The sequence below is a fragment of the Cyprinus carpio genome, chromosome B7, assembly GCF_018340385.1.
Source record: "Cyprinus carpio isolate SPL01 chromosome B7, ASM1834038v1, whole genome shotgun sequence".
NCBI classification, from domain to species: Eukaryota; Metazoa; Chordata; class Actinopteri; order Cypriniformes; family Cyprinidae; genus Cyprinus; species Cyprinus carpio.
The window spans coordinates 17293632-17317284 of NC_056603.1; the positions used below are offsets into that span (position 1 = coordinate 17293632).

The 23653-nt window shown below is 40.7% G+C and overlaps 1 protein-coding gene and 1 long non-coding RNA gene across 2 annotated transcripts; both read right to left on the reverse strand.

Annotated features, from left to right (window-relative positions):
• Positions 1-924: 924 nt before the first annotated feature.
• Positions 925-4934, reverse strand: LOC122137960. The gene is made up of 2 exons (XR_006155174.1): positions 4852-4934; positions 925-1074 (listed from the first exon to the last, which is right to left on the reverse strand). It is a non-coding gene; the product is annotated as an uncharacterized LOC122137960 (long non-coding RNA).
• LOC122137959 lies at positions 1779-3557 on the reverse strand. Its single transcript, XM_042727594.1, has one exon. The coding sequence runs from the start codon at positions 3445-3447 to the stop codon at positions 1939-1941; it is 1509 nt and encodes a 502-aa protein (XP_042583528.1). The 5' UTR covers positions 3448-3557; the 3' UTR covers positions 1779-1938.
• Positions 4935-23653: the final 18719 nt, after the last annotated feature.

The following is a 23653-nucleotide window of genomic DNA, read 5'->3' on the forward strand; positions in this document are numbered from 1 at the left end:
TGTCTAGCGAGATTCCCAATTCGTCGGTCACCGATGTAACGTTGAGAGTGACCGACTGAAAGGGAACCGAGGTTACTATACTAACCGGAGACGTTCCTCTCAAGCTTTCACGAGACATCATGGAGACATTTCTCCGTTAAGGGAACAATATTCAATCCCGCCATGAGAAAGGCTACGAGCAGCCTGTACAAGTCACATTCTCAGTGAAGATAAAACACACAATTCCTATAACCAGTAGTGATGCTTCATAGGTGGGCTCTGTTAGATTTTGCTGTATTTGGCTGAGCAGTAGTTTGGGTGGCTCGCCAATGTACTAGATTTCTCTAATACATAAAATAAGTAAGCTTGACCAAAGTTCTTGTGGGGAGAAGAATTTATTGAAGGTAGCAGTGTAGCAGTTCCTCAGCAGTGTTGTTAGCATGTTATCCTTCAAACAATCTTAACCCAAGGTACTGTCTGTGAGACCAGACCTTTATACCTGGTAACAAATGTGCTACAAACAATACAATAACACCCCATGGAGAGCCAATGATAGTGTAACCTTATGATGTCTTGATAGGATCTCTCCCATGGAGAGCCCATCCATTCATCTGATGTTGACCTAAGAGGCTAATTATATGGGCCATTTGGTTCACACTTTTGTAAACAAGGACAGTTGGCTACAGTTGATTGCAAATACATTTGACTAAAGTTGATTAAAAACCAATAATCTTTTCAATCCCCCCTTTGATCATATTTGATCACACAAATAAAAAGAACATACAAAACAGTTATCATTTTAGTAGTCATGTACACATGCTGTATACAGGTTCCTGCTTGCAATACTTTTCAGTAATCTTGAATACAGAATGCTGCATTCAGGCTCCATTACATAAGATAACAGAATAAGAGTTCATGGTGAGGTTTGCATTATCTTGAATTCCTAATTTCTTTTTTTATTTTAATGTTGCGATCTTGTGGAAGTGGCGGATGTTGTTGTGTTCTGTGGATGTTCAGGCATGTTCATCTAGGTGGCCAGTGCAGTTTGGTCCAAGTGTTCGATGTCTTTGCTCATCCTCTGAAACGCTGGGACACCTACAATCACACACAAGAGAAAAGGGAAACAAATCTTTCCAAAGAAATAGTTTGAAACAAAATATGCCTAATTACCAATAAAACTGTCCCTATTTAATGTTGGCAGGACACTACAGTGTTTATCAGTGGTAAAATGTTCATGTCTTCGTCCTCAGGCGACAAGCTAGAGCCTAAAAACCCTAGTCCCGCCATATCTGGACTCTTAAAAAACACTACTGCCATTTATCCCTCATCTCTAGGCAAATTTACATCAATCCACTCATTGTTTCCCAGTGCCTTAACTGCTGCATCAGATACTAAAAGATCCTCAGTTGGTCTTTCCCATCTGTATTCTTGTGACATCTCTGTTTTTTTTGTGTTTACCCATTTGTTGGGCACTATACCATGGCCCCCCTTTGGAGGTGCCAAAACTTGATTCTTGGCATTGTGTACTGCCAGGCTGAGTCTTTCATCAGTTTGGACAAGGCTGTCAGATGTTAGATTTTCATTGGACATGGGCTGGCCTGTGACATGTTCAAAAAGGCATAGTCCATTTTCCTTTTGGTTTTCCTTAATGCATTGGTTGTCATCATGTAGTTTTTTTCCATCTTCCATTAACAATGATGATTGTTTCCTGGACAATTCAATTTGAGTCTGTTTACTATGAAGAACTGTTTGTGATTCTTGCTGAAGTTGTCTTAATGCCGCTGCATGTTCACCTCTTCTCCTTTACGGCTTGTTTAGCAGCACTGCCTACTAAGACATCATCTTTGGCTTCAGTTGTTGAAGTTTCTGTGTATGCTTTTCCTTTCTTGTTTGCATACACATGGAGTCCATCAGCTTTTGGATGAGATGTCATTAGCTGGTGCTGCAGAGAGAGGTTCTTCAGTTTCCCTGCGGCTCCACAGCATTTAGCAGAGTCTGTTTTTGTTTGGCTGTCAACTGCTGAAACCTCTTCAACAGGTTGTCCTCATCACTTTGATGTCTCAAACTCAGCTTACAATTACGAATCCAGTGTCCATCTTCGTTGCAATGTCTACATCTTCTCTGAGTTTTCTCTCTTGAGTGTCTCTGATATTCACTTTTTTCATATCCCATTGTCCTGTTGTTGTATGACAAGGTTTTGGATTGTAAAACTCTGAGATTGACTTCCTGTGTTCTTTCAATCTTTGCTGACCATTCAACAGTCTGCATAAATGTTGTTCTAGTGCTGTCCCAGTCATCATACCTGATTTTAAGAGTTTTAGAAACCTCAGGTTTCAGTCCATTCACAAATGTGGTTTTAAGAGGCATGCTAGTGTCTTCACAGAGTTCTTCAATGTTGTTGTTCAAACCAGCATGTTCCATCCAAGTTTGTCTGAAGCGTTCTTCAAACTCTGCAACACTTTCTCCTGTCTTCTGCACACAAGAGGTAATTTTGGCCCAATTAACCTCTGCAGGTTTCAGTTCAAATAAGAAGGTTTGAACCGCTTCCCATCCAGATTCAGCGTTTTCTTGAGATTCACCAATCCTTCTTTCAACACTTTCTGTAAGTCGTTGTTGGTCATTGTCTCTTAAGTTCACATTAACAATCATCACACTGTCCAGTGGATGTAAATTGTAGATTTTCTGCAAGCGCTGAAGATATTGCCAAACTTTCCGTGGTTGCTTGTACACATCTGGCAATTCTTTTGACCATTTGTCAACTTGCTCTGGAGTAGCTGGCTGGTATGTTCTGTAGGGAATATATTTCTTTACCACCTTTTTTACTCTGCGAGTTTGTCGTTCGCCATCTTCCTCATACTCCTCTTCATTTTCAGTTTCAACTTCAGTCCGTCTGTTCTTAATAATTACAGGAGCAAGTCTAACCTTCAGTTTGTCCTTTGTAATTTCAGTATGTGTGTTAATGTCTGCATCACTGTTATCAGAGCTGCTTGAAGATTTTGATTCCAGTCGTTTGGAGAGCAAAGTTAGCAACTTGTCATTCTCATGTAACAGTCTTTCTTTGTCCTTCTTTACAGTCTGTAATTGTTCAGCCAGTGCTCGAAACTTTGCTTTCTCTGCTTTGTTCTCATGTTGTAATTTGTCAGTTACACATCTCTGTAGATGCTGTCGAATTTGTTTGAGCAAAATTACAGACAAGCCATCTCTGTTGGTGTTTGTCCTTAAGCGCTGCATCTTTCCATAAGCCCTTTTAATGTCCGGCAAAGCCCATAGTACACTCTCTGAGTACTTGATGCTGTACTTCTGGCAGATGTCATCATGGCACTTCCTCAGTTCCAGCCTTTTGTCCAGATATGCATTCAGATTATCCAACATCTGATCAATGGTAACATTTGGAGGTTCTGTCCCATGTCTTTCTGTTGTTGGCCTCAATGCACGACTATTGCCATTGTTTTGTGCAGACTCAGCCATGGCAAATACAGGAAAAGTGCCCTCAGAGGTGTGAAAACAGAACAAAAGGTGTTAGAACTGTTAAAGGCACTTATTCAGATTTAAATTCACAGCAGCCTGTTAGACTGACCATTTTTCAGTTACACAGACAAATCATTAGTTTAAAAGCTCAGCTTAGTTTTCAATTACATTTAAAACAAAACATTTACATTCAGGCTAATTTTTTCTTGTTTAATGTCTGAATTGAGTTCTAGCTCAGAAGGCTGAATTACTTTTTCAGATTTGTCCCTTAGACAATTTACATTATATCTTTCAGTATGTTTAACGGAAGGCAAACAAACTTACAGTTTCATGGCTTTATGCCATCATCTTCTAACTCAGTTAGAACATTTATTTCAAAAGTACAGTAGTGGCTAATGAATTAGCACCCAGTCAAGAATTTCGAATTTTTGCAACAACATCAGTCCCAATTCTTTCCAAGGCTCCTACAGTCAATGGACGAATGGACTAAATTGTTTTTTTACACAATTCCTACAGACAAAAAGAGAACGGACCAAGCCTCTGCTTCTACAATCTCTTTATGAACGGACTAAATTGTTTCTTAAACAATTCCTACAGATTCCAGAGAACAGGACTAAGCCTATAATTACACATCTATGGCTCCTACAGTCTCATGAGAACGGACTAAACCTCTTTCTTAAATGATTCTTACAGACTCAAGAGAACAGGACCAAGCTATAAACACTTTTTCTATAGCTCCTACAGTCTCAGGAGAATTTACTAAATCATTTAAAAGGTTCACTTAATAGAAGGCAAATAACTTAGTTCATCACTTTATGCCATATTCTTCTAACCTAGTTAGAACATATATTTCAAATCTAAAATAGTGGCTACTGAATTAGCACCCAGTCAAGAATTCACAATTCTTGCAGCAACATCAGTACCTATTATTTTCAAGGCTCCTACAGTCAATGGATGAATGGACTAAATTGTTTTTTTACACAATTCCTACAGACAAAAAGAGAAAGGACCAAGCCTCTGCTTCTGCAATCTCTTGATGAACGGACTAAATTGTTTCTTAAACAATTCCTACAGACTCCAGAGAACAGGAATAAGCCTATAATTACAGATTTATGGCTCCTACACTCTCATGAGAACGGACTAAACCTCTTTCTTAAATGATTCTTACAGACTCAAGAGAACAGGACCAAGCTATAAACACTTTTTCTATAGCTCCTACAGTCTCAGGAGAATTAACTAAATCATTTAAAAGGTTCCTACAGACTCAAGAGAAAGGCCTAAGCCAAACATTTCTTAAACAGTGCTACACTGGTTATTATGGTTACACTACATACATCAAATGATCTGCTTACTTATGAAAAAGTGTTCTTTAAGTTCTTTTAGAGAGCTGATAGTTTCACTCACCAAATTAGAATCTTTGAGACAGGATCAAGTTGATTCAAATAACTTATGTCCACAGACGCAGTCTATTGATCTTCAACACAAAAAATTGTAGAATCTCCAAAACTCTGTTTACTTCTTGTTGCAGTTGGTGAGTTCTCTTCTTGTCAGTCTCTCCTGGCTGGCTCGCCAAATTGTTAGATTTTGCTGTATTTGGCTGAGCAGTAGTTTGGGTGGCTCGCCAATGTACTAGATTTCTCTAATACATAAAATAAGTAAGCTTGACCAAAGTTCTTGTGGGGAGAAGAATTTATTGAAGGTAGCAGTGTAGCAGTTCCTCAGCAGTGTTGTTAGCATGTTATCCTTCAAACAATCTTAACCCAAGGTACTGTCTGTGAGACCAGACCTTTATACCTGGTAACAAATGTGCTACAAACAATACAATAACACCCCATGGAGAGCCAATGATAGTGTAACCTTATGATGTCTTGATAGGATCTCTCCCATGGAGAGCCCATCCATTCATCTGATGTTGACCTAAGAGGCTAATTATATGGGCCATTTGGTTCACACTTTTGTAAACAAGGACAGTTGGCTACAGTTGATTGCAAATACATTTGACTAAAGTTGATTAAAAACCAATAATCTTTCAGCTCGCATTTGATTGGTGGAGACCAAATTTGCATGTCTGGTCAGTAATAACGAATGCTGCGCTGTAAATAGTGTTGCTTTCGTCAACGAAAATTATGACTAAATATCGTTGTCAATGAACCATTATCATGTGACGAAAACGAGACGAGACACAGCGTAAATGCTGGTCATGTGACAATGACTATAATTAAATGTATAATGCAATATTGTTGACGAATAAAAACGAGACTAAATGTGGTTTAAAAAATAAAAACTATGCTAAAATGTCTCTTTATTTTCGTTGACCAAAACGAGACGAAACTAAATGTTTTAACTGCAGATGCAGTCTGCAGTCCTCAAGTCCCACTCGCGGCATTATTTAGAAGACAACAACAAACAAAGTTAAGCGGGATTTATACTTTCACCTGGCTCCGCTGATTGCGAGCGCACCTTCCCAAATGGACAAGGCTTTTATACTTGTTGCATTCGCCCTTGTACTATTCTTTGAAATGACAGGGGAGCGACGAGGAGTAATTGTCCTCTAAAACCGTCGGGAATCATCGGTGAGGAGTCATTTGCCAGTATGGCCAGTACAAGTCTTGTGATGAATGAGTTGATGGATTAATGATTTCTTTATGTACAAACTTAAAACAATCTTAAACTATTGGCTGTATTATGCATAAAACACAAGACAACTTTAAGCAAATAGTGTATAATTAATATCTAAATGAATTCTAATTCTATTTTATACAATAAAAATAAAACGTACTTCAAATAAGACGCCTTGGACAAACTATGTATTAAGAAATTAGTGTAAAGCGTTTTTCTTAATGAATTATATGATGGAGTTTGAACTTCACATTAAATTGCTTCTGTTTCACACAAACGCCGACACAGACGTGCATGTTCGGCTAGAATCGCCCTGGACTCATGCATGTTCAGATGCAGAGCTATGCAGAAAGTTACAAAAAATGCCCTGCACTCCGCCACATGAATAGTTCATGTGCACTCAAAGCGAACTTCCGGCAAGACCGTGATGACGTCATTTTCCGCGCTCACCAAAGCGAAATTGCGGACGCGTCGAGTATAAATCAGCCTTGACACAGAGAAAGGGACCGATGGCGGCCAGCCGGGGTACGTCTTTGGGAGAAAAGTTAACAGATTATTATTATTAGTTTTTTATTATTGTTTTTATTTATTTTATTTATGTGTGTGTACTTCTAACATATTTGGTTGGTAAAATAAATGTTGTAAATTAAAATCAGAGAGTCTTCCGTGTCTGGAATGGATGTATTCTTGAGTATAAGGTAACAATAATATAATAAGATAACCTTGTTTGAAATGGGTTTGGCTAAAAGAAAATTTTGGTTTCGTCTATACAGTACTTCTAGGTACTTGTACTATAGAATTGCATTAATAAAAAGAGACTAAAATACCATTTTCATTGACTAAAACTAGACTAAATCTCATCAGTTTTCATAGACTAAAACTAGACTAAAATGTCATCAGTTTTTGTCGACTAAAACTAGACTAAAATATTATCAGTTTTCGTCGACTAAAACTAGTCTAGACTAAAAAGAGTATGAACGTGACTAAAACTAATAAAAACTAAAATGACAGCTTCATACAAAGACTAGACTAAGACTAAAATTAAAACAGGCCGCCAAAAACAACACTAGCTGTTAAACAGGGGCAGAAGCAACAACAACCACAGTATTGTTAGGGGGGGCTGCAGAGAGATAACGGTGTTAAGCAGCAATGTAACCAGAGGCGGACAGAGTACACAGCTTTATTACTTGAGTAAAAGTACAGATACCCCCTGCTAAATTTTACTCAAGTACAAGTAAAAGTACTACAGTCAGATGTCTACTTAAGTAAAAGTACTGAAGTACTTGTTTTTAAAAGTACTTGAGTATCAAGAGTACAAGAGTACATTTTCTAAATATTGCATTACTACTGCCACAGTGCTTACATTTATGTACAGAAACGTCCTACATGGAGTTATGAAAAATGTTCATGTTAATACCTTGGAGAATGTAAAAGGAATTGAAAGTAAAATCAAGTCATTTTCATCTTTTTACCATGTTGCTTTATTTATCGTTTCTAACTTGCGCACAATGGCAACGCTCTGACAAACCTCTGCTATAGAGTTTTAATGGAATTTTTGCACCCACATTTGAACCTGACTGTGTTTAACACACCGCATACTCAAGAACATCAAAGAAAATGCTCAGCTTACATTAATGTGTAATATCAGAAAAGAAAATTCAGCTGAGAATTGTGTGTACATGTGAGTTTCTCTGTTTTTTCATCAATCAAATCAATAAACCTAAATCAGCAAAGAAGACAATATAGCAATGTTCTGACACCTCTGAACCTGACCGTGTTATACACGCAGCATAGAAGAGAAAATATTAATGATTAAAGAAAATCAGCTAATCAGCTGTTTAGGTCAGCGTACAAAGAAGGAAAAATAAAATTCAGCTAATTTGAGTGACAGTATTAAGCCCCTTCCTCTCACAGACATACAGGCAAAGGCAGGAGAAAATACTTTCAGCTGAATAACACCATTCTCACATACACAATCTATGTGTGACAACTCTGTGTGTGTGTGTGTGTGTGTGTGTGTGTGTACTGTACTTCAATTCAATCAAATGTCATTTAGTCTTTGGCGGATAGCTGCACAATCCAATCACGTTTGAGAGGGAAACAACAAATTTCCGAGATTTTTCATTTTTTTCCGTGGCACAAATTTTTTATCGTATAGGCGTTTCGTCCACACGGTATCCGGCGTTTTGGAAGAGTGAAACCGATGTTTTTTGAAACCTGGTCCCAGAGTTGATAATTTTGAAAACGCCGCCCTTGGGTTTTCGTCTGGACGGCGAATCCGTATATTTTCTGAAATGATGAAGTCATCAGCCCACGTCTCGCCCTAATCAGACACCGCTACGTCATGTAACAGCAACAAAAACATGAACAAACACTGAATGATTGTCTTTTTATTAACTAACATTAACACAGATTAATAAATGAATTGTGCCATGTTCGTTTGTGTACCACGCTCAAGGTTTATGAGCACAGTCCAAGTCTTCTTCTCCGTTTTTAGTGTATCTCTGTGGCAGAATTACAGTGCCACATACTGGTCTGGCATGTATACTACATCATTTTGCAGTTTCGTGTGGACGCGGATATTTCTTGAGACGAGGAAAAAAAAGATCGGATTGGGGTAAGATCCGTCTCCGTGTGGACGGGGCCGAAGAAGTAACAGGTACTTACGGTTATGGATAGAAATGTAGCGGAGTAAAGAGTACAATATTTGCCTCTCAAATGTACTTGAGTAAAGTCATGAGTACTCCCCAAAAATGATACTCAAGTAAGGTACAGATCCTTCAAAATTGTACTTAAGTACCGTACTCAAGTAAATGTACTCCGTTACTGTCCGGCTCTGAATGTAACACATAACATGATGATAGTACTGCAATTGAATTAGACATTCAATAGCAGGAGCTGCACTGAGTACAGGGCAGACAACAACAACAATAGCATATAAGGCTGCGCAGAGTAATTACTGTGCGAGGCAGCAAACACACATGAATAGAGGTAGCATTAACGTGAATCAGTCACTCACCGACAGCACTTGGGAGGCTAAGGACTGAATGTCCAGCTTGTAAAACCTTGTGAAGGTATTCTGAAAGACCAGCCGGCTGCAAAGCATATATGCTGAATAGACGAACCTCTCGACCACTCCCAGTAGGAGGCGGTAGCCCTTGTTGAGTGGGCCCTAATGTGCAAAGGACATTCCAAACTTTGGCTCTTATAACAGCCGTGATAGTGTCCACAATCCAGCCTCCTTTTTGACACAGCCCGGCCCTTCTTACGACCACCGTAGCACACGAAAAGCTGGTTAGATTGCCAAAAGCTGGCTGAACGGTCAATGTAAATCTGAAGTCTGAGCATCCGCATCACGCGAGGTCTATGACTCAGTAGACAGGGCAGACAGCGAAACAGTCTGCACTCTGAAGGGGGTAGATAGTGATTAAGGCACGTAACCCAGTATTGGCCGGAGAGTGACGCTGCAGTCACCGGGTCTGAAGTGAATACAAATGCTGTCCACAGAAAACGCATGTAAATCCCCTATGCGCTTAGCCGAAGTGAGGGCAAGAAGAAGTGCAGTTTGAGAGATAGCTCCTTCATAGGCTCAAATGGTTGCTCTGAATGAGCACTTAACACCACCTCTAGGCCGCAGGGTGGAACTGAGGGCGGACGCAGGGGATGCAATCTCCTCGCCCCCTTAAGAAAACTCACCACCAGCGCGTGCCTACCAATCGATTGCCAGCCCAGAAGAATAGCGGGCAATGCGCATTCTCGCTCGTGGCGAACAGATCCACCTTTGCTCTCCTGTAGCGGGTCCAAATCATTCGAACTGACTTGGGATGTAGCCTCCACTCTCCTTGAGGAATCCCCATCCTCAGAAGCATTTTTCCGCCCTGCGATTCAGGAGACCGGGAATGTGCGCTGCTCTAATGGAGAGAAAATGACGGTCCGTCCATAGCAGAAGATTCACTGCCTGCTTGTACAGAGTCTTGGATCGTACACCTCCTTGGTGATTTATGTATGAAACCACAGACATGTGATGTGAATTGTCGATGTGAATCAGTACATGTCGCTGTTCCAGCTGCGGCCGAAAATCCTTTAGAGCTAAGAACACAAGTGGTTGCCACTGGCTCTGAGGTTCTGACCACAGCCCCGAAGCCGGCATCCACTTACACACTGCTCCCCATCCTCGAGTCAATGCTTTCCGTCTTGACCACAACATGTAATGTCGCCAAGCCCAGGGGAACCCCCCAACTGAAGAGATCTTTGCACCACGGCCTCAGAGCTTTGATGCAGCTGCGATAGACCATGAAGTGCAAACAGCCCGAAGTCCACGCCGTCCAAAGGAGAGAGAGGTGACTGTGCATCTCCACCGAGTCGAAGCACACTCTCAGATATGTTATAGACTGACTCAGGGCGAGGATGCTCTTATGAGCATTCACACATAGCCCCGAGAACTCCAAGTGACAAAGCAGTTTGTCTATATGGCTGGCTATAGTGTGTCCCGTGACTGAGCTAAGATCAGCCAGTCATCCAAATAATTGTGCATCCCGCTCACTCTGAAGGGGACGAGAGAGTGCCAAAGAAGACCTCGATCTCACGGTCTGCTGCTGAAAAGCGCACCTCAGTATCACGTGGCTCATAGCTTTGGCGTGCTTTTTAACCAGTGTAGGCAGTGGCATCTGTGCCTGTTATTATGTGAATGAGTGAGGAGCCAAAGTAATTGTGCTTTGCACACAGTAGAATGCCGCTCTGAGGCGGGGGTGCTGCATGCTTAGACAGTCTTAGACAGTGGGTCGTGCGGCATCTGCGGCAACATGAGAACCCTTAGCTCCAGTATCTGCACTCGGCTCTCCGCTCTGCCATGGAAGGGGGGCATGAGAAGCCGGGCTCATGTCCTCCAGATTCGATGGGTGAGAGGAATGCGGACATTTTGGCGGCATGAGCTCATCACCAGAGTCATTAAGGTCCACCACTGATCGAGGGCAGACAGACTCATCTGGCATCTGAAGAAGAATGTCATACTCACCTGAATGCTGCAGATGAACTTATATCCAGGCATCACCCTCTGATGAGGGAACCTCAGCTGTGATCTGTAAATAGTTTATAAGCCATATTCTTAGGTTGTTCAGCAAAGTGAAGGAGAAGATTCTGACATAATTGTTCCGTCCACTGCATTTTATACTGCCTCTCGAGCTCATCAGTATTTGCATGCGATTTGCATACTTTGCGACAATTCGGACTGGTTTAGGCCAATAGGACTTAAGGAAAGGTTGGAAGGGAAGGGGTTCCCATAATGGAGAGATGTCTCCGTGATGTCTCGTGAAAGTTCGAGAGGGAACTGAGGACTTATGCTGCCTTCACGTGCTATTGGAATTATCGTAAATACGAGTTTCCTAATCGGAAATTAGACGTGAACACCTCTCAAGTCATATTTACTACTGGGAAATTCAGAAATAATTTTGATACTAGAGTTTCCGAGTTGGGCGGGCCAAAAAATTTAAACATGGTGGAGGGGACAACCATTGCTGCTGTCAATGCTATTCTCACAACAACTCCATCACTTTGTCTTGTCACTAAAGTAGTGTATTTAAAGGCTATATATGAATGATCATTTGAAGCATATTGTATGTTTTATGTGAAATAAGCATGTATTTGACCGAAATTCCAGAATTGTCAACAAACTGCATATGTAGCGTGGTGAATGTTTATAATAGTCAAACAATGGGATGCTACATTTTATTCTTTCAGACAACAAAGCACTTTCTTCATAATCACAACTTCACAAGTGGGAAATAGGAAATTTTCGATAGCATGTGAAGGCAGCATTAAACACACAGAGCTAACAAAAGAAACTAGATGGGACACAGGTGAAAAGAATCCATAACAAGGAAAACCAAATCAGTAACTATGACAAATGATGAGTGGCAACATAGAACACTTAGGGGAGAGAACAGGAAAACAATGTGATATAAACTATAGTCCATTAAAACAGAACATAAACTTAACTCTTTCTTTCATTCTTTTTTTTCACAAACATTTATTCAACTATTAATACAGATGTACAAAGCTTAAATGTAATGTTAGGTCTTTGTTTTATTTTATTTCTTTATTTATTTTCATATTTTAAATTCAAGTTATTAAAATGTAAAAAGATATCTGCAAGTCTTATCAGGTCATTATCCCAATTTTGTATATAAGAATATGAAAGTCATGACCAACTATCACAAGAAGAAATAAATGGAGAAATAAATATATGAATAAATATTACATAAGTCAAAAAAAAAAAAGTAAATTAATGTAATGTAGACTCCATAAATGTAATAAATGAATACAAAAATAAACAAGTAAATTAATAATAATAAAAAAAAAACCCTATGGTGAATTTTGGGCATCCATGCAACACGATTTTCTGTGGGATAGGCAGCATCCCCGCAAACCTAGAATAAGTGGTTTGGGGATTGGTGAATGGATGAATGGAATTTGATGTTTTGACCCAGTTTAATTTAATAATGCATTATGTATTTTTATTTGTGCAAGTTTGGTGCTCCATACTGAGTAGACATATTTATGCAAAAATTGCAGAGGAAAAACACAAGATTGCATTAGACATGCAAACATGGATACAGTAGACCTACATTTAACAGTAAAATGTCTGACATCATTATCCCAAATGTTTAACCCTTCAAACTCAATGCTTTCCATCTGACGTCAGCTATGAATGTGGCATTGTCTTAATATTGAGTGCTATAATACAAAACATAATTACTTCTTTATATACTTTATCTATTTATAAAACAAATCTTTAAATATTTTTAAAAATACGTTTATATTCTAGTTGTCTATAAAAATATTCATCCAGTTTTAGGACAAGATTTGTTTGCAATCAAGATACCCAACCCTAAAGCTTTATGCAACATTTTCTGCTCATTTTTTCTTTTTTAATATATAATTGTTTAATAGTGAGATTGTAAAATAAAAATGTAATTTTCAGTACTTTAGTTTGCGATATTGTTGCACATTTAATAAAAATCTCAATATTTGTTTTCAGAAAATGGTATTATATTAACTATAATAATGAAAAGTATATAATCAAATAATGAAAAATAAATAATCAAATAGGCGTTTTCTGCAGAAAAAGAGTGAGAAATTGAGACATTTTCCATTTGTCTCTGTACTTTTTCATGCATTTTGCATAAGGTTTGTTTTTGTTGTAATTGTTTTTAATGTACTAAGATAATATTTGCATGTGACGTATAAACCTAAGCATAATATCAAAGTTGCTAAATGTAAATTTAACTCCAGGCTATAGTAAAATAGTAAATTTTAAATAACCTCTCTAAATAAATTTATTTTACATGGTTTTAACATTATGCCCCATTTCTAATTGTTTAAAATATAGATTCCTGTTATTGCAATAATTGCTGTGATATTTTGTGTTTAAATCATACTAAACTTCAGTTTGTGTCATTCCTAATACTCCTTTTCTCTGTTTGTTTCATTTGATATTTTGTACATAGTAAAGTTTGGAGACAGAAGAAGAAAAACATCAGTCTTATGGGAAAATGTTTGCAGTGTCTTTGTTTCTTTGTTTGTTTGTTTCTTTTTTAAATTTCTGTGAGCTATTAATTCAATTGCTGTATTAAGGCATCTTAAAACTGACTGTCATGATAAAGATCTCGGTGTCAGACTAGTCATTACAGTGTTTGTTCTGCGCTGTTGACATCTGACCTCAAAGTGATTATTTGCAAACAATGCTGACTAACAAATTTCAAATTTGTATATATAGCCTATATATATATGGAGTCTGCCTTACGACTGTACTTACTGACTTGCTTCCCTCAGAAGAGATGAAGATTGCCTGGGTTGCTCTTTTCCTGTCAGCTCATTGTGAGCTGACTTTAACTTTGATCAGGAAACACATTTTTGTCAATAACTCTAAGATTTGGAGCGACGCTCAACGGTTTTGCAGAGAGAATTATGCCGACCTGTCCACCATAGACAGCCATGAGGAACTTACAAGGTTCAAAAGTGATTCAAATGATCAGAAAGCCAATAGCACAGACAGCTGGGTTGGACTGAAGAAACTCTCTGTTGACGGCCAATGGGTGTGGAGTGATGGAAGCAGAGAAATTTCTATGCCATGGAAGCCTGGTCAACCAGACTACCCAGATACAGCCTTTTGCTGTAAGAGTTCAGGTGGGGAATTGTATGATTTTGATTGTGTTAAGCAGTTACCTTTTTTCTGCTATGAGTGGGTGCCTGAACTGATCCTGGTAAAGGAGAAGAAGAGCTGGGAGGAGGCGTTAGAACACTGCAGGTCTCAACACTCTGACTTGGCCTGTCTGCCGACCAGTTTACATCTCTTCCAAGCCAATAACAAGACTGCAGACATGCAAACCGATGGCGTGTGGACAGGTCTGCGCTTCCTGGCAGGATCCTGGTTCTGGGTCAGTGGGGAGTCTCTGGGAAATTTGGTCCAGCTGCCAGAATGCCCTGCCAGTCCCCTTTACTGTGGATCTCGAAACCTAGCAGCTAAAAGTTGGGAGAGCAGAGACTGTGAAACTAAACTAAACTTTCTATGTTATTAAAGATCAGGGTAAGAACCAAATCATATACATGTCAGTTGTGTCTGTTTGTTTAATATAAAACAAATGTTGTTATGTTGTTGTTGATACAATAAATACAATTAAAAAGTGTATATATATTCCACAGACACACATATATTACTATAAATAAAGTTAACATTCATATAATCCAGTAAAATACTGAAGCTGTCATAATAATGTAGTATTTTGTGTTTTGTTTTGTCTTCCCCAGAGGAGTTGAGGAGAGCGCAAGATATAAACGAATGAAGAAATTCTAAAATGTCAAAGTAGACCTTTATTTGACTTAAAAGCAGTGAATCTGCATAATGCCTATAGTTTATGTAAAAGTAGTGCTGTGGTACTCGGGTTCCTGTTTATGCATTGTATTTCTCTATATGCTATGTTTATGTTATTTAAATTATGAAAAAGAGTCGTAGATGTGAACATAATGCTTGAAAAATGCCTGATGATGCATCACTTTACACTTTGAAACACTAACTATACTTTTAGTGAGAGTGTATTGATGTCATAGATTTACAGTACTTTTTAGAAGCTATTTTGATATGCTTTTCATCATTTCAGCACTTGGAAACAATGTTTTTTTTTTTTTTTTTTTTTTGTGAGTTTGACATTTGAAACAAATTCATTTGAAGATCATTAAACTGTTTTGGAAAATATACTCAACAATAAATGGAAACACTGAAAAATAAATTGCAAAAAAAGTTTGATTTAAATTGTTGTCCTCTTTAAAACCTTGCATACACATTATGCACAAGAAACTAAAGTTAATTTATTGACACCCAAACTCTCCCAGACACCATGACATTTTGATCACTGCTATTAATATCCTTGCAGAGTTTATATAAATACACTGATCAAAGTCATTTTAATGAAATGTTTTTATTAAAAAAAAAAAAAAAAAAAAAAAAAAGGTTTCTTAAGATGTTAGAAAGATGACAGCTTGTGTTTGTTTTGTCAATTTTAGAAGTTTTAGAGGAACTACTGTATGTGAAATAAGTGAATATTAAATGTATATTTAGAATTATTATTATTATTATTTTTAGTAAAATGTTTGAATGAACAGAGCTTGAATAAATAATACACAGTCTTAATGTGCAATATAATATATAAAAATGCAATCACTTAATGGATAATTTTCATTTCAGTGATTTATTGAACTGAGCCAGATCAACATACCGTACATTACAGTAGGTACTTTGCATTAGTCATTGTTAATACTTCTGCTGGGAGAAATGAAAAGCATGAATTTATCAAATAATGTGAAAACATGAGTGTTTTCATGCTACAGTGAACATTTGAGTATTATATGTGACCCTGGACCACAAAACCAGTCTGAAGTCACTGGGGTATATAAGAACTTCATTTGGACAACTTTAAATGCAATTTTCTTAGTATTCTTATTTTTTGCACCCTCAGATTCCAGATTTTCAAATAGTAGTATCTCAGCAAAATATTGTCCTATCATAACAAACCATACATCAATCCATAAGTCCATGAAAACAGAACATAAATTTAACTCTTTCTTTCTCTCTTTCGTTTTTTCTCACCAACATTTATTTGACTATTAATACAGATATACAAAGCTTAAATATAATGTTAGGTCTTTCTTTTCTTTTCTTTTCTTTTCTTTCTTTCTTTCTTTTTTATTTTAAATTCAAGTTATAAAAATGTAAAAGGATATCTGCAAGTCGTATCAGGGGTGCGTTTCCCAAAACCATAGTTGCTAACTAAGTTAGCAACTTTGTTGGTTGCAATGCAATTTCCCATTGCCAACCAACTAAGTTGCTAACAGGTTAGCAACTATGGTTTTGGGAAACGCACCCCAGGTCAGTATCCCAGTTTTGTATATTGGAATGTGAAAGTCGTGACCGATTATCACAAGAAGAAATAAATGGAGAAATAAAAAGATGAATAAATAATACATAAATAAGTCAATAAAAAGTAAATAGATGTAATGTAGACTCCATAAATGTAATAAATGAATACAAAAATAAACAAGTAAATTAATTAAAAAAGAAAAAACAAAGCCCTGTGGTAAATTTGGGAATCCATCCAACATGATTTTCTGTGGGATAGGCAGCATCCCCGCGAACCTAGAATAAGTGGTTTGGGGAATGGTGGATGGATGGATGGAATCTGATGTTTTGACCCAATAATAATGCATTATGTATTTTTATTTGTGCAAGTTTGGTGCTCCATACTGAGTTGATTGATTAGACCTTGAAGTTGGCATTCGTGATGTTGCATTGGATTGGTTTGTATCATATCTCACAAATAGCAGTTTTTCAGTGGAAATTGGAGAATTTTCATCAAGCTCAGTTCCCGTCACTCCTGGGGTGCCCCAGGGCTCAGTTCTGGGTCCAATCTTATTTTTTTCATATTTACTCCCTCTCCGCTTAATTTTTGAGTCCCAAAAAGTTTCATATCATATTTATGCCAATGATACTCAGCTCTATTTTCCTTTAAAATCAGGTACTGATTCAGTGTCCTCTATGCTAGCATGTTTAGAGGACATTAAGGTTTGGATGGACATTAATTTCCTTCAACAAAATCAGAAAAAGACTGAAGTTCTGTTTTTTTTTTTTGGCCCTTCACACCTTTTAAATAATCTATGTTCTACCCTGGGCCCCCTTCAAGAAAATATTCACGATAAAGTAAAAAAATCTGGGAGTTACTCTTGACCCCGAGTTAAAATTTGACAAACAAATCAATTCTGTAGTTAGTGCCAGTTTTCTGCAGCTTAGGGGACTTCACAAGCTTAAAAATATGCTGAGCTTTAGTGATTTGGAGACCGTTATTCATGCATTCATCTCAACCAGGTTGGACTATTGTAACGCTCTATACGCTGGAATAAATCAGTCCTTGCTCTCGGGCTTGCAACTAGTACAGAATGCTGCAGCTCATTTTTTTCACAGGGACAAAAAAGAAAGAACATATTACACCTGTGTTAGCGTCACTTCACTGGTTACCTGTTAAATTCAGAGTTGATTTTAAGGTTTTAGTATTTGTATTTAAATAACTTAATGGTCTTGCCCCACTTATATTTCAGATCTTCTCCATTCCTACTCTCCTGAGAGAACACTTAGATCTTCCACCCAGATGTTATTAAATATTCCAAAATCTCGACTTAAATCCAAAGGTGACAGGGCTTTCTCAGCTCTTGGTCCAAAGCTCTGGAATTCCCTACCATTGTCTATTAGACTATCCCCTACTCTATTCACATTTAAATCTTCTGTTAAAACATTTTTTTTCTCAAGCATATGTTTAATTTGATAATATTTTAGTTTTAATTTTGTTTTATTTTGCATGGTGGTGTCTTGTTTTAACTTTTTTTTTTTTTAACTTTTAAAAAATTTTGTTCTGTTTTCTTTTGATTTATTTTATTAGTATTTAAATTGTATTGTATGAGGATGGTTTTGTCTCATATGTTGTGCAGCATTTTGGTTAGCATTTATTTTGTTTTAAAGGGCTATATAAATAAAAAATAAACTTAGAAATATTTATGCAAAAATTGCAGAGGAAAAACACAAGATTGCATTAGACATGCAAACATTGATACAGTAGACCTACATTTAACAGTAAAATGTCTGACGTCATTATCCCAAATGTTTAACCCTTCAAACTCAATGCTTTCCATCTGACTTCAGCTATGAATGTGGCATTGTCTTAATATTGAGTGATATAACACAAAACATAATTACTTCTTTGTTTACTTTATTTATTTATAAAACAAATCTTTATGTATTTTTAAAAAGACGTTTATATTCTAGCTGTCTATAAAAATATTCATCCAGTTTTAGGACAAGATTTGTTTTCCATCAAGATACCCAGTTTATGTAAAAGTACTGCTGTAGTACTTGGGTTCCCTTTCGAAAGCTTCAGTCGATGCTGCGCTGCTCAGCGCATTGGGAAACGTCTTGTTCGTGACCAGCTGTGAATAATGTGTGTAACACGTCGATAGAATTGACCCGGCGGTAATATAGCCTCGGTTGATGACGTCATCCGAGCGCGCCCGCAACACGGGGCTATAAATAGATAAGCCACAGGTGCATCAACAGGTCTTTTGTCTTCAGATCATTCTGTGCATGTGTGCGTCAGGAAGATTCTTTTTGTCTACTACAGATCTTCGTACGATGACCCAACTAAACAGTAAGTGTTGTGTTCCTCCATGCTCTCGTCCTATGTATGAGCTAGATACGCATGATTACTGTTTTGTTTGTTTGGGGGAAGAGCACACGGTTCTGGCTTTAGAGACGGGTGAGTGCGAGCATTGTGAACTGCTCTCAGTGAAGTTGCTTCGTGCTCGTCTGAACTATTTTCAGACCGCACCCACCTTTTCGTCGGATGGCTCTCGTGCGGGTCTGCGTGACGAGCAAGCGACGGGCCCGTCCCTTTCGCTTACAGTGTCACCAGATCCATGCATCCTCTCTCGTGATCTCGAAGCGCGCTCCGGTGCTTCTTCGATTCACGAGGAGGATGATATATCTCTTGAGTCTTCGGGCGATGAGCAGGCCGCCTCTGAACGCTCCTCTCGCGCGAGAGGAAATCGGTCGAGGAACTGCTCGAGAAGTTTAATCGCATGGTAGACAGGCTGCAGCTTTACTGGCCACGCGAACAAGAGACCCCAAACGTAGTAAGCTGGAGGGTAGGTTTCTGTCGGGTGGTAGGAGAGAGAGACGGCAGCATCAGTCTCTCCCCTTTTTCCAGGACCTCCATGATGAACTGTCGAAGTCATGGAGCAAACCATATACTTCCCGCATCTTTGTGCCCTCGACGTTGACTTTTTCAACTATCGTGGATGCAAAGTCGCGGGGGTATTCGGAGATGCATCGGGTTGAAGAGTCGCTTGCGAGCTATCTCTCGCCTGAATCTGCATCCTCGGTGAAGAAACCTACTCTCCCCACTAAACCTTGTAGAATTACATCATCGCTAGTGGGTAAAGCTTATCAAGCTGCAGGTCAGGCTGGTGCTGCGCTGCACACTATGGCAGTGTTACAGGCATACCAGGCTGAGCTATTGAAGGACTTGAGTGTGGGCAGTACAATCGACGAGGAAGCATTCGCTGAGCTTCGTCGGGCCACAGATTTGTCTCTCCGGGCGACCAAGCAGACGGCTCGTGCCATTGGCCAGTCGATGTCAGCTTTAGTCAGCACGGAGAGGCATCTGTGGCTTAATTTGACGGGCATTAAAGAGAAGGAACGTTTGTTTCTTTTAAACTCTCCTATCTCTCCATCTGGCCTGTTTGGCGATTCGGTTAATACGGTCGTCGACAGGTTTAGGGAAGTAAAGAAACATGAAGAAGTGTTCGTTCAGTTTCTTCCTCGCCGCACTCAAGGGGAGGGGCCATCAGCCACCCAGCCTCGCCCCGGTCCTTCAAAAACCAGGGAGGTTAAAAAAGCAGAGCGTGGTAGACCGTGCTCCCCCTCGTAGGGATTGGGGACAGGTTCGCCGTGCTCAGCAACCTCCCAAGCCAGACCTCAGGACTTTTATTAATAAGAAGAAGAAGTCCTGACGCCATGGCGCCCGTGCTGGTGGGGGTAGTCCCTCACGGGGTGGTGCGCGCTCGCTCGAGAGCTTTTCGCCCCGCCCCGTTACCCTCACAAAACCCCTCCATCCCCGCCGCTTCTTGTGCCTCGGGGGGCAGGGGTTTCCAGCGAGATATATTAGATGTTCCAGTGCTTCCTGCCATCATTCTGGACACGGAACATCTAACATCCCCTCAAAAGGAAGTATTGAAATTGGTACCACTCTCAGAGAGTCTGGCAGCGTGGTAACTTCTGCCAGGCATTTCTGCATGGGTGTTGAGCACAGTACGGATAGGATACAGGATCCAATTTATTCGTCATCCTCCACGTTTCAACGGCGTGGTTTCCACTTCCGTGAAACCGGAGCTGATGCAGGTACTGTCTCAAGAGCTACAAACTCTTCTGGGCAAAGAGGCCATAGAACATGTTCCTCTTCCACAGAGAGAGTCGGGCTATACCAGCAGATAATTCCTGGTTCCCAAAAAGGGTGGGGGAGTGCGTCCAGTCTTGGATCTTCGATGCTTAAACCGTACAATCAGAGCACTCAAGTTCAAGATGTTAACTGTCAAGATGGTCGTGTCGCAAATTCGGCATCGCGATTGGTTCATCACGATCGATCTGAAGGACGCATATTTTCATATAGAGATTTTGCCACAACACAGGAAATTCCTGAGGTTCGCTTTCGGGGGCGAAGCATACCAGTTTCGGGTTCTTCCTTTCGGCCTAGCCTTATCACCCCGCACGTACACAAAATGCATGGATGCAGCGGCTGGCTCCATTACGACTCCAGGGCATTCACATTTTGAATTATATCGACGATTGGCTGATACTAGCGCAATCGCGAGAGATGGCGCTACAACACAGGGACATCGTGTTAGCTCATCTAGTTTCTCTGGGGTTGAGACTCAACACCGAGAAGAGTGTTCTCTGTCCGGCCCAGAGAACGACTTATCTCGGGATCGTTTGGGATTCGATCACGATGCGGGCACAACTGTCTCCCGCTCGGATCGAGACCATTCAGCAGACCATGAGCAAGGTCAGGCTAGGCCAGGATCGCACTGTTCGTCAGTATCAAAAGATGTTAGGTTTCATGGCTTCAGCATCCCACGGTGATTCCTTTGGGGCTGTTACAAATGAGACCGTTTCAGTCGTGGCTAAAAGCCAGAGGATTTCATCCGAGAGCCAATCCTCAAAGGCAAATAAAAGTGACGCGCCGCGGGCTTCGTACACTATCTCTGTGGCTCAGACCCCGGTTCCTTGCCTTGGGTCCCACTCTAGGGGCACCGTGTCGTCACAGACTGCTAACGACAGATGCCTCCCTGTTGGGCTGGGGAGCAGTCTTGGATGGCCACCCAGCTCAAGGGGAATGGGGGGGGTCATCAGCTCGATTGGCACATCAATTGCCTCGAGCTGATGGCCGTATTTCTGGCTCTGAAATATTTCCTCCATCATTTGAGAGACTGTCATGTTCTAGTACGGGTGGACAACACAGCAACAGTCTCGTATATAAATCACCAGGGGGGTCTGCGCTCACGCAATCTGAACAAGATAGCGAGGCAGATTTTTCTTTGGGCCCAGGACAAGCTCCTGTCACTCAGGGCAGTTTACATTCCGGGGCGTTTGAATGTGGGAGCGGATTTACTGTCCAGACAGACACTTCCGACAGGGGAATGGAAACTCCAGCCAGAGGTAGTGAAACAGATTTAGGAAAAATTTTACGAAGCAGAGGTGGACCTCTTCGCCTCCCATCAGACAGCGCAATGTCCCCTCTACTTCTCTCTGAGTCACCCAGCCCCCCTGGGTCTGGATGCGATGGCGCACACATGGCCCAGAATGCGCCTGTATGCATTTCCTCCAGTTTCTCTGCTCCCGGGAGTCCTAGCCAGAGTTCGCCAACAAGGGTCTTGCCTCTTGCTGATAGCGCCACGTTGGCCGAACAGGGTATGGTTCTCGGAGATAATATCTCTCCTCGACGGCTCGCCAAGGGCGATTCCGGAGAGGAGGGACCTTCTGTCTCAGGCAGGGGGTACGATATTCCATCCCAGCCCCGACCTGTGGAATCTTCATGTTTGGCCCCTGAAGGGTACCAGCTGAGGAACACAGGGCTGTCGCCGGGTGTTATTGATACCATCCTTAGTGCTAGGGCTTCCTCCACCAGACAAAGTTATGCCAGTAAATGGGGCGTCTTTGACCGGGGGTGTGTGGTACACAATGTAGATCCAGTCAACTGCCATATTGCTTCAGTTCTAGACTTCATGCAAAGAGAAATTGTCAACAGGCACATGCCCTGCTACTCTTAAGGTTTATGTGGCCGCTCTTTCGGCTTGCCACGCCTTGATTGACGGGATGCCACTCGGGAGACACCCTCTGCTCTCTCACTTTCTTCGTGGGGGCAGACGACTGAGGCCTACAGTAAAAACCAAGATGCCTTCTTGGGACTTAGCTATTTTTCTCGAGGGTCTGTTTGAAACCCCCTTTGAACCTTTAGAGTCAGCGTCTGATAGACTTCTAACTCTAAAAATGGTTTTTCTCATGGCAATAAATTCTTTGAAGAGAATTGGGGATATGCAGGCTCTGTCTATCTCACCATCATGCTTAGACTTTGCCCCAGGGACCGTGAAAGTGATTCTGCATCCTCATCCTGATTACCTGCCTAAGGTTCCGTTTTCGGCTGTACATCCGGTCATTCTAGAGGCCTTCTGTCCTCCGCCGTTCGCAACGCCGGAGCAGGAGAAATCTTATAGACTGTGTCCAGTCCGTGATCTTCAGACTTACGTCCACCGCACTAGCCAGTGGCGTAAGTCGGAGCAACTGTTCGTCTGTTATGGTGGTGGTAACAGAGGAGCAGCTGCCACCAGGCAGACCATGTCTCACTGGGTCAGGGATGCTATTGCTTTGGCTTATGAGGCGCTGTCAAGCTTCGCCTATAGGTCTTAGAGCTCACTCCACAAGGGGGGTCGCCTCCTCTAGTGCTTTAGCAAGGGGTGCCCCCTTACAACAGGTTTGTGATGCGGCAGGTTGGTCCTCTCCGCACACATTCATAAGAATTTATAGTTTGGATGTCCATGCTACTCCGGGCTCTCATGTCCTTGAGTCAACATCACAAGCTAATGTCTGAGGCCTTCTTGTGGTTTGGTAGCACACCTGCACAACCTTAGGGGTCCAGACATTTTCAAGCACGGCGGCGTGGGTATTCTCGTTCCCAATGGGCTGAGCAGCGCAGCATCGACTGAAGCTTTCGAAAGGGAACGTTCCCGGTTACTTAGCTGTAACCTTGTTCCCTGAGAAAGCGGAACGAGATGCTGCGCTGCATTGCCGTACTGAAATATGTCCCAGGACTGCTCTTCAGACAAAATGTCCTGTTGATGCACCTGTGGCTTATCTATTTATAGCCCCGTGTTGCGGGCGCGCACGGATGACGTCATCAACCGAGGCTATATTACCGCCGGGTCAATTCTATCGACGTGT